Source organism: Pan paniscus, chromosome 5 (assembly GCF_029289425.2).
Source record: "Pan paniscus chromosome 5, NHGRI_mPanPan1-v2.0_pri, whole genome shotgun sequence".
Lineage (NCBI taxonomy): Eukaryota > Metazoa > Chordata > Mammalia > Primates > Hominidae > Pan > Pan paniscus.
In genome coordinates, this window is record NC_073254.2 from 80,716,545 (window position 1) to 80,729,069 (window position 12,525).

Here is a 12,525-nt window from a genome sequence, read left to right on the forward strand (position 1 = left end):
AAGAAATCCTTATTATGAGATAAAAGAGTGTATACTATTGTATTTTCATGAGGGTGTACATGTAAAATTTTTTTACATATTCTAGAGTTAGACTAAGAAGAGAAAATAATTTTATGTTATCCAATTACTAAATAATGTATTAACTAGTTAGACAAAATTATTTTAGGTTTAGGTTTATTTTTATTTTATATTCATAACATCAGATAGAAATCACTATGGGCGGAGAGGGAAAATGAAATGAAAATAAAATATATAAATCTTAGAAGTAGTGACATTTATTTTCATTCATAAACTCAAAGTATTATAACTTATGTTATAGAATGGTAATATTAAAACTGGTCAATATTTCTAGCTGAATATATCAATGTATTTAAAGATTTGGTTTAGTCTTCAACTTAAGATCACTCTAGTTTTAGGCTGGGTGGGTTGGCTCCCTTGAGCCCAGGAGTTTAAGGTTGCAGTGAACTGTGATCATGCCACTACACTCCAGCCTGGGTGACAGAGCAAGATTGTCTTTAAAAAAAAATTAGTAAAAATTTACTCCAATGTTATTGCAATGCGTCACCTAAAGTTGTCTTTATTTTGCACCACAATTATTTTCAATCATTTATTCCTTATGCACTTACTTATTTTATATTATGTGTCAGACATTAGGTTAATACTATTAGTTTAACACCATAATAATTTGATTACTTTTCCTAGATTGCTAATGACAATTTTTGGTTTTTGTTTTCAGTTACCAAACTATTTTCTGAATATTTGGTTACCTTATGAAGAATGAACATAAAACCTACATAAGATTCAAAAGAAAATATATTTCATTTCTGAACATTAAAAAATATCCAATAAATATTTATTTGCCTGATTTATGTTTTCTTATTCTGGTCTCATTTCTTACCCATTACCTTGTCTCACACCAGAATAAGCACCTATTCATCTTATGTGTTTCTTCATACTAATGGGTATGATTAACACTCAGTATCCACTCCCATGTAGTGTGGTTTCCTGTACTGCAGAGGCAAGAGTATTGAAAACTACAACTTCCAGAATCCCTCAAAACTGGAGTTGCAAATATAATTGAGTTCCGCCAGTAAGAAACATACCTAAAATCTGAAGGCTCTGATGGAGACCATTTCTGGGTGTCTTAGCAGATTCTTCTGGTAAAAAAAAGTCATGGAGCTATGTGGATCTTTGCAGCAGATCTCACTGTAGAGTCACTATTTCAGTGCGTAGGTGCATTGAAATGGCAGCTGCCTGGTGGTCAACCTTCCTTGGATTAGCACAATGGGCTCTTGAACTCAAAAATCCTAAGAGTGCTTTTATATTTCTCATCTTCCTGATCATGACTGAGGGGACATCTTCCAGAAAGTCATACCTGTGGTTCTTGGTGTTACTCCTACAGCTTTCCTTCCTTCTGATAATTTTGTAAGCGTCTAATTCCATTATTCAGGTCCGTTTTGCTTAAATAACTAGAGTGATTTCTGTTTCTTGTAATGAATCTTGACTAATTTATTTTCTATCCTTGTTTGTTGTCTTTGACCAACACAGCCTTAATGTTTTTCTCAGTTTGACTAGGCTTTAGACAGACTTCTTCCTGACTATAGGGCCTGATCTCCCTTTTCGTAGAGCATTTACTTTAGAAAACTTGTAGTTGTAAATAATTTCTCTGTCTCTTTGAGATGTAAATCTTCTCTCAGGCTGTTTCCCAAGGACCTGGGAGTCATTCCTTCAAAAATGTAATCCTGTACTCTGGGGGCTGAGGTGAGAGGATTGCTTGAACCCAGGAGGTTGAGGCTGCAGTGACGTGTGATCATACCCCTGCACTCCAGCCTGGGCACCAGTGCAAGACCCCGTCTCAAAAACAAAACAAAACAAAACAAAACAGCAAAAACAACAACAATGAAAGACAAAACAAAACAAATGTAACCCTGGAATGAGACAAATAGTGCCCCTATTTCCCAGTCTCTTTGGGAGAGTAGAAGCCTAACTTCAGTAAGAGACAGCAAGTACAGGTGGCCTATTGAAATTGACCAAATTCCCACCCACCCAAACATCCCCCTGGTACTTTTCCGTTAGCTCACCTGGCCTTTAAAAATGTTCCTGCTCCCATTTATTTTAGTGGGGTTGAGTACAAGCTCTCCACTCTATTGTAAAAATCTGTCTCCTATGCAGTACTCTTGAATGAAGTCTTCTTTGTCTGTATAACTGGCCCAGTGCAATTTTTCTTTTACACTTCCCATCTTATGGTTTAAAGCTTTATCATGTTCTTCACAGTATGAGAAGCAAAGGAAAACTATGTCATTTTAATTGCTTAAAATATATTTTGAAATATTCGATCAGAAGAGGATACAATATATAAAAAATATAAAATACACTGTAATAAATGTGTATAACTACCATGTGTTCTGAGAAATAGAATATTAGCAATAATTCTCGCCACCTCTATATCCCTCCAGGAACATCCCACTCCCTGAAGTAACTATTCTGAATTTTATATCAGCATTCCTTTAGTATTTGTTAGAGTTTTATTATATATGTATGCATCTCTAAGCAATGTTACTAAGTTTCATATGCATTCGAATTTTATAAGAGCATTTATCAGGGTGTATTTTTATGCAATATGTTTTTATGCTCAATAATATGTTTGTGAGACTCAACAAAGTCATATTGGCTTTTTATAAACCCTGTGAAGATGTTTTTTTCCATATCACCTTTTACAGCCTCTTTAGTAGAGATCCCTGCAGAATCAGCCCAGCACATGAAAGAGCATTGCAAAGTGGAAAGAGTCTTGGATGAAGATTTGATAAATTTAGTCTCTTGGCCGCTATTTCTAAGTTTGATGTGGACATTGCCATGTCTTTTAGACTCAGGCCCTATTTGTTTCTTATAATGAAGTATTTCAATAAATCATTTCTAAGTACCTCAAAATATGTATTTAATTGTTTTGTTACAATTTATCAGGGAAGAACAATCAGAATATCTTCCTAAGTATAAACAATAATTAAATTTTACATTTCCCAACAGCCAGGGTTCAGATTAAATGCTATTGGACAATACATAGAAAAATAAAGAAAAGTTAAAAAGTTGTGATCAGAGTAAGCATAGTCAGTGAGCAGTGAGAGCTGCCTGTAAAGACCCATTGTCCCTATGTGGAAGGGTATACTTAGGTTAACATGATGTTGTGGCTAGCATGTTAGGCATATTAAGATTCATTAGAAGTAATTATCTGATAGGAAAGAATCAATGGTTTCAAAAAACTGTTCCTAATATCTACCCAGTAAATCATAGCTGAGATATTAGCTTATGCAGTACTTAGCAATGTTGGTTGATAGGTTGATGATGGAAATAATAAAATGTTTGACTAGCAAAAGCCAAACAAAATACATACAATCAAACTGTGTTTTGGTCTGGAAAATTTTAGATTGTCATGTTTAATGAGAATTCTTACAGCCAATGGCCAAATGTACATAGACACAATACTTATATTCTATAGAACCACAGTATAACAAATACTAAATGTAAAATACTAACTGTAATACTACAAGTATTACAAATAACATTGTATATCTAGATATCTATAGTAGGTGCTTTCCTCTGAATTTAAGATTCATATTAAGGGAATTATTAAGTGTCTTTATTCTATTGCTTTCCACGTATTTATTCCAAAGTAAAATAAGTAAAGACATTTGAATATGTAATGTTGAATGGCACCACGGATAAGAGCTGAGACATATCATACATGTACTCACTTTCATTCATACTTAACTGTGTGATTTTAGAGCAAATTATTTATTTTCTCTGAGTTTAGTTTTCTCTTGAACTAAATAGAGATAGAATAAGAGCTACCTGATAAACTGATCATGAAGATACACTGAGGTAATTTGTACAAAACATCTAGCATAATTATTTCAAATAGTAAAAGCCAATAAATATAAGCTATTAGCATAACTGTTTTTATCATCATTAAAAATTGCATATCTGCTTTGTAATTTTGTTGAACAGGATGGTCTGGACACCACTGTGAGAAGGAGCTTGAGTGCATTCCCAACTCATGTGTTCATGAACTCTGCATGGAGAATGAACCTGGCTCGACATGTTTATGCACACCTGGATTTATGGTAAAGATTACTGGTGGTTGTGGTTGTAATAATTTTTTACTCTCTTTGATACACAGTAAGTAGTAGAAAATTATATGGTGAAAAATAAGGTCGGAGTAGTTAATCTTCAGCGCATCTCTCCTTCTCTGTCTGTGCACGCTAGACTTTTCTCAGCATTCCTCTTTCCCTTCTTGTCCATGCATCACTTGCACCCTCAGTCCTTTCTTTCAGAAGAAAAACATTCTGATAAATTGATCCACACCAAGGTGCAAGTGACTTAATGTATTGGCCTTTAATGTCTTAATGCATTTGGAAGGAGGATGCCAGTGGAGGAATTACTTAATACTGTCAGGGTCTTGGTGGAACTTTTATTTTGCCCAAGGACATAGTACTACTTCCAGGGTTGGGCTCAGCGTATTGTATGTCCGAGGAGGACGGATCTGCTTCCTCAGCAAGTTTGAACTGGCCTGAACTCCATTAGCACTAGAAATGACTTTCCTTGGTAAAAATGTCTCTATTAAAAAATAGCATTTGACCACAGTCTTTTATTAAAACTGACCGCAGCCCATGAATATAGTGAAAAAACAGCAATTGGTAAGAATGTGTTATCAGAAATTTTAAATGTATATTTATAAATATCATTATTAGACCAGCCTTCACTGAAATTAAGGCTAAATAATTAGAGACGGGGTATAGTCAGGTGACTAGAGTCAGTGCCAGAATAAAGAATCATACTTCAAGCATCTGGCCAGTGTGTATAAAAGATGAACAAGTGTGAAGGGAAGTGTAAATGGAGCTAGAAACTCCTTCTCAGAAGTGAAAGATCAGAAAGGAAAAACCAGAACCAAGAGTCTCTAGACGAGGTTAAGGAATTACACAGAAAAAAATAATCAATAACTGTCACGGAACACAAGATTTTGAAAAATCAATTGTAGAAGGACCTGGGCTTAAGTCCAATGCTGTTCCCTCTTACAGGATATTCCCAGGGCTCATCTGTTTTGGAGGGATATGAATGAGCTCAAACAGATATCTTCCTTTCTCTGAGAATTCTCTAATTTTGGATTTGCCCTAGGAAAAAGATTTTCTCTTACTGCTACAAAAGCGATAGATCTTTGGAGAAAAATATCAGATGCTCTGATACTTAAATTGGAAGTTAGTTGGTACCAAGAAGTTATTTTTCTGACACCTCAGATTATACCAATAATGTCTTCCTCGAAGAGTCAGTATAAAGAGCAAAGTACTGAGATGTGTCTTTTATTTAACTATGTCTTCTGCCAGTGCAGCCTTAGATACGTAGGAATCTAAATAACTTAGAAAATCAATGCTTATTTTACATATGATATGTTTTCATAAAAACAAATAATTCACTACCAAATATCTATAAAATTTCCTGAAATAGTTAATCTCCTGGTATATGTTCTTTCACATGTGAAATATGAATCTATTAATATTTGAGCTCTTTCTTTAATAAAAAAATCAAATCTGAAGGATAAATACATTAGTATATATTAGAAATAGAAACATCTTGGAAAATATAGTTTTATAAGACCACATGTCTACTAAATAGAAGAAAATGTTACAGACATAATGCATTTACATTTTAGTAAGGCATTTACTAAATTAATTTCAAATGGATAGTTTTGCAACCATTCTCTAAGTACTTGAAAGCTGAAACAAAATTTAAAAACTTGTCATAGCAAGAGATAATGTTTGTGTGAAATGCTACAATGAGATAAGGGAGATTCAACTTTTGCTAATGCATTAGTTATTCTTTAAAATGAGTAGCTAAAGATAGGGGAAATTCAGTTTATTGAAAAAGAATTTTAACATTGAAATGTTATTCATGCCAATGCTATAGCAGTATGTATTTACTCTAAATTAGATATTCCTAAGAAATATACTTTTGAAAATCACATGCAAATTATTAATTGGAACAGAAAATAAAATAATCTGCTGAATTATCAGAAAATCAAATATTCAAAATATTTGATAAAATATTTGTAGCACGTTAAATTTGTAAATATTGAAATAAAATATTGAAATGGATACAGGTATGGAAAATGCATAAAAACATTAGAAAATCACTTTTTAGGTTTATTTTTCCCTCTCCCACTAATCTTTAGTGCAAATGGGATATTAAAAGAATAAAAATCACAACCATGGGGAAATGTGAAACTTCATGGGTACTTCATTCACAGGAAGATATCAAACTTGAGAGAATCTTAAGAATAAAGCAGTTATAAGAATTAGAAAAAAGGTAAATTGATTTGCATTAGTACTAAAAATGAAGTGTGTACATAGAGTGTAGGTGAACATGAAAACAGTGTCCATAATGGAGAGTTGACAATGTACAGGGGGTAAGTCATGGCATTCTAGCACTAGAATAGATGGGAAGAGACTAAACATTGCATCAGTTATCACATTCTGTTGGAACGTTTGCTCATTTCTCTGTCAACTCTGAAACACTGTAAACTCCTGAAGGGCAAAGACAACACTGGACGTTGCAGTATTCCTAAGAGCACAGAGCACAGTATAGGCGGTCACTAATTTACAATTATTCGATTTTATGATTGTATGAGAGTGACATACGTTCAGTAGAAATGGTATTTTGAACATCCCTACAACCCTTCTGCTTTTTACTTTTAGCACAGCATTCAATAAGTTACATGATCTATTCAACGCTGTAATATAAAATGGGTGTGGGGTTGAATGATTTTGCCCAAGCTGTTGGCTAATGTAAGTGTACTGGACAGATTTAAGGTAGGCTAGGCCAAACTATGATGTTCAGTAGATTAGGTGTATTAAATGCATTTTCCACTTACAATATTTTCAACTTTTGATGGGTTTATTGTAATGTAACCCCATCATAAGTCGAGGAGCATCTGTATATGTGTTTTCATTTTGGTCATCATTGTTAAGGTTGTTTTATTACTGCTCATAGCATATTAGTCACAGTTGTTTTAAATTCCCAGTCTGATAATTACAGACTCCCTGACATACCTGAGTCTGACTTCAATGCTTACTCTGTCTCTTCTATTTTTTTGGCTTTTAGTGTGTCTTGTAATTTTATATTTAAACACATGATGCACTGGGTAAAAGAAACTCAGATAAATAGGCCTGTAGCATAACATTTTATGTTTATCTGGCTAGGAGTCAGGCTGTGTTTGCTATGCTACAGCCATAGGTGTCAGAGGTCAAAATTTCGTCTTATAGTTTTATTTTCATCTTGCCTGTTGTATTTTGGTTTCATTAGAAAATTCTTCTTAAAGAAGTGTGAGGTGTGGAGTTCTTTCAGTTGTAATCTCCTGTTGTTATAAAAGATCCCTGTTGATATGGCAGTAAGGTGTAGTAGGGAGAGGGTAAGCCTTTAACAGTCCTATAATTAGGTCTCAGTCTTGGTGATTCTGTGCCTCTGGTCTGTGACCTTCGAATGTGCTTCTCTGTACCCCATTCCCTTAGGTGAGACAGAAAATCTACACAGGGCTGGAGTTGGGTATTTCCCTTCCTGCAGGTCAATTAAGCTCTGGTAAAATAGTTTCACTTGAGGACAAGCCTTGTTAAGAGGAACAGAATGCTCTGGGAGTCTTCAAAATGGCTATTCTCTCCTCTCCATGCTGGAAGCATGAGGGGATTTTTCTCCAAACCTCACTGTGAGAACCCTGTAGCATTTCTGAACGTAAAGTTCATTACAGTGTGGGATATTCCCTAAGAGTGGGCTCCCCTGTAGTTTCTAACTAACTCTCAAGCTCGTACACACTGAGCCTCCAGCATTTCATCAATTACAGTTTGTTTTTCTACCCTGGTTTTGGCTCCAGCAGAGGTTTCTGCTTCTGAATTTCTGCTCTGGTAAGCTATAATTCTTTGTACCTGCCTGACTGTCTCTCCAATGTTTGGGGGCAGAAGTTTTCCTTTAGTGGGAAATGATCTCAATATTCTTAAAAATCTAAGAAAAGTTGATTTTTAGTTTGTTCAGCTTTTCTCTTATTGTGTATATGGGAATGATGACTTCCAAATTCTCTACACACCAGACCAAAACCCAGAATTTTGTGATTGTTTTAGAACGAAAGGACCTATGAATATATTTATTAAGAAAACATGAATGGATTTTCTTTCATTCATGTAATTCAATGTGTCTTTTAAAAAAAGGATTTTGTTGTTCTAATTAGGCTTCTCAGGTATCTCAACTTGAATGGTTGTCTTGTTTTTCAGAGTTACTAGAAGGCTTTATGGGATTGTTCAAAAGTCATTAATTTGGCAATCAGATTCTCCATTAACATGTAAAAAATTAAAAATTAAAAATTGTCTTGCATGTGTACTCTAATTACACCAGCTGATACAGTAGCACATGCAATCCGTGTAAAGAACATTCAAATAATTCAAATAATTGAAGTATGTTTGTATTGAATTTTTAATTGAACATGAAACAACAAAGCACAATTCAAAGCAATAAGGCTTTTACCTAACAATTTGTAGCAATTCTCTTCACATTAAATCCTTTTATGTTCACCTGAACTTCCCTCTAATATCTTTCTTCTTCTCAGAGATCTTCAGAAAAATGGCACTTTTTTCCCAGATTCCTTTTATTTAAGCAACTTTAAAAGTTTCACTAATTAGGTCATCATATAGAAATGTTAATTCAGCTACATATTTACAGGATTAGATAGGATTAATATTACTACAGTTATTCTTGTTTAATGATGAAGAGTGATGTGGGAGGTAAATAGTCCCTGCTGAGTAGGGAGATGGGAAGCTGTTTTTTTCTTTATTTCTGAGAATTAATTTTTTGAAGATAACATTAAAAGTCTGAACTCTCAGGTTTTTCTTAATGTTTAGAGCTATGACAATCTCTGACAAGCTGATAATTAGTGAATATTATTTGTTTAAGCAGATCCAATTACAAAAGTGATTCCAAACAAGATTAAAGTACTTACATCATTTTGAAATTCAAATGTTCTGTAAAAGAATTTAAATGACAGAATACAATTTTTGAATGTCCTAAACTTGCTTAAGAATTCAAGAAAAATGATCATTCTCTTTTTCATTTGATCAGAACTGCTCATTTCTTCCTCAGTAAATGAAATTCTGCCAAACAAGATTGATCTCCATGCATTAACCGATGAGTGTCTATTGGTCAGGCTTATTGTGTTTTGTAAATGATAGAGTCTATGAAAGTGTTAATTACAGCCCTTAAATTAAAACACAGATGTTTATATAGTGTGGAAGCTGTATTTGTATTAAAATGAAGAAAAAATGGAGAAACTATTTTCTGAGAAAAAAGGGTTCTGAGTTCTACAGAAGGACAGCCTATTTGTGGTGTTCAGTTTTTAAATGTCATCTTCAAAATAAACCTAACACAGAAGACACCAGTATAGCAAGACAGACAAACATTTTGATGTATGTCTATGTTTCTGGTCTTTGTTTTCTCATGTGATAAAGTCATCAATATTATTAATAAATATTTACCAAGTGTTTTCTGTGTTTGAGATGACTTGTTCTATTAAAAAATATTTATTATCTCCTAATAGGAAATAAAGCAAAGATGCCATTTTAGACAAACTCGTAATGCTCTTTTAAGTAGATATTTTTGTGGTTTTGACATTTATCCTTATTTGAATTCAAGTAATTTGTATTTTAGATCAGTCAAAACACATCCTTTGGATACTCACTAAAACAATGTATTTGGAAAACTTATAAAGAAATACGTATACACTAGTCTTACATTCAAATTAAGGAAAAGAGTACAGGCTCACATCCTCTTGCAATGCACTAAAAAAATCAATAATGCTCTTATTCGGGTGATATTTGATAGTTTTCTCTAATATATGTTGAGCACCATTTTTTTCAGATCCTTAAAATAATATAAAAATCAACTAGTTTCAGTTTGTTATCCAAAGAGAACATTCAGCTGTATGGAAGAGACAAATAATGTGTGGGATAATAAGGAAGTCAGCATTGGGTACAAAATGAAGAAAACTGTATGATGAGGGAAATAAAAGCATTAGCTAGGACGCTTATTTGGTAGTAATATTAAAAAATAATAAAGCAATTGGCGAACTCTGAGTAAAGTAGTCGTTAGGAAAGATTTCTCAGTGGACAAAAGATAATGGCTTCCTCCTAAGGATTAGAAAGGTATCTCTAAAAGCGCTGAAACTTAATCTGCACCACATAGTGGAAGTCCACCCTGAGGGTTTGCTCAGTACTGCTAATGAGAATGCTAAATATAAAATAGCCATAAGAAATAAGGCTCGATCTGCTTCTCAGGACAAGTTTTACCACAAACAACAAAAAAAAAACACAAAAAATGTATTTTCTTCTCCCCAGATCAATTAGGCTCTGGTAACAGAGAGCCAAGATCCTAGCTTTTATGAAATCTACCACCTAAAAAGCAGAAGATGCATGGGGGAAGAAACAAAATTATTGTGTTTATTTATTTGTTAATTTGTTTATGGGCAGCAATGAGTGCTATGGGGGAGAAAAAGATGGAGGGATGTGTGTTCTGAGCATTTCTAAGCAAGACAGTGACAGTATTTTGTAATGCAAGATATGTGAGGGTTTTGGGGGAGGAGATGGTGCAAACTAGAATAAAGACATAAATATTAATGAAAAGAGGAAGTTTTCTGTATTAAATAAGTATAATGTATAATGAAAAATGTAGTTTAATATTTTCAGAAGTAGAATATTTAAAATAAGTTGCCTTACATTTTATTATGGCACAGCTGTGATGTACAATCTAAATGTCTTACAACTTGCTGGTTGCAGTGGCTCATGCCTGTAACCCCAGCACTTTGGGGAGCCAAGGCTGGTGGATCACTTGAGGTCAGAAGTTTGAGATCAGCCTGGCCAACATGGTGAAACCCCGTTTCTACTAAAAATACAAAAATTAGCCAGGCTTGGTAGTGGCTGTCGGTAATCCCAACTACTGGAGAGGCCAATGCACAAGGATCGCTTGAACCGGGGATTTGGAGCTGGCAGTGAGCCGAGATCTTGCCAATGCACTCCAGCCTGGGCGACAGAGTGAGACTCAAAAAAAAAAAAAAAAAAAAATCTTACAACAGCAGTTTTTATTGGTAAATGGAGTATGGTAAAATAATGACCACCTCATAGACCCATGTAGATATTAAAGATAATGAATGCCCACCTTTCATCTTTATGCATCAGATTTTTGCTTAATGTGGCTGGTGGAAGAATGTATTTGGTAGAAACCTAGAATATATTTAATGTCATATATTGACTCAAAAAAGTAATGGCTTAACATTTTAGACTTCAATTAGATGGAAAATTCTCTGAGCCTGTTTCTTCACTTACAGCATGAACATGTGGATGAATTAAAAGCTTGGTTATATTGAAGATAACATTGTTAACCCATTGGAGAGTTGGGCACAGAATTTTAAATGCCCATACTTACAGACTGGTAGATCAGTGTTCTTTCCTCTATGCCATAAATGTTATCCATTTATTTTTAAGATAGATAACTAAATGCAATATCCATTTATTTTTAAGATAAATAACTATATTATTGTCTATATATAGTTAATATATTATATAACTAAATATATATATATATATATGTATATATATATTTAGACAAGCTCTTTCTCTGCTGCCCAGGCTGGAGTGCAGTGACATGATCATAGCTCACTGCAGCGTCAAACTTCTGGGCTCAAATGGTTCTCCTGCCTCAACCTACCGAGTAGCTGGAACTACAGACATGTGTTCCCACAACCAGCTAACTTTTTATAATATTTTTTGTAGAGATGAGGTCTCACTATGTTGCCAGGCTTGTCTGGAACTCCTGGCCTCAAGCACCCGTCCTGCTTCAGCCTCCCAAAATGCTGGGATTATAGGCATGAGCCACAATGTCTGTACAAAGATATTATTAAGCTACTCTCTAAAATAAAAACAGATTGGATTCCAAAATCCATTCCGAAGTCCTACAGCTTTGCCGTATTCTACAAGGCTGTGTGCAGTTTGACCCCTTCCTGATAACTTCTCTAGCCTCACTTCCTCCTGATCTTCTAACCCTGTACTGTAGCCCCCTATTTAGCCTTCAGTTGCTCAAATATTCCCTTCAAAATTCTGGCTGTGTGTCTTTGCACATGCTACACTTTAACTAGAATGATCTCCAATCCTTCCTGCCCACTATCCCAATTCTACTCATCTTTCAGGTTTTAGCATATGTCCCTCTTTTTCAGGTAAACCTCATAATACTGCCACAACATGTGCTTAGGTAACTCTTTTTTTCTTAAACTATTTTCTGGAAGAGTTTTAGGTACACAGAAAAAGTGAGCAGAAAATACAGAGAGTTCTCATATACCCCTCCCTACACACATGGACAGGCTCCCTCACTATCAACATCCCATGACAGAGTGGTACATTTGTTACAATCAATAAATATATATTACATCATTATCACCCAAAGTCTGTAGTT

At 34.3% G+C, this 12,525-nt stretch overlaps 1 protein-coding gene across 1 annotated transcript in view; it reads left to right on the forward strand.

Annotated features, from left to right (window-relative positions):
* LOC129398100 (protein eyes shut homolog) overlaps positions 1 to 12,525 on the forward strand; it is a 283,356-nt gene that overhangs the window by 26,938 nt on the left and 243,893 nt on the right. Inside the window, exon 3 of the mRNA XM_055114414.2 lies at positions 4,003 to 4,118. Coding sequence (XP_054970389.2) covers positions 4,003 to 4,118 — 116 coding nt within the window. The remainder of the gene's footprint in view (positions 1 to 4,002; positions 4,119 to 12,525) is intronic.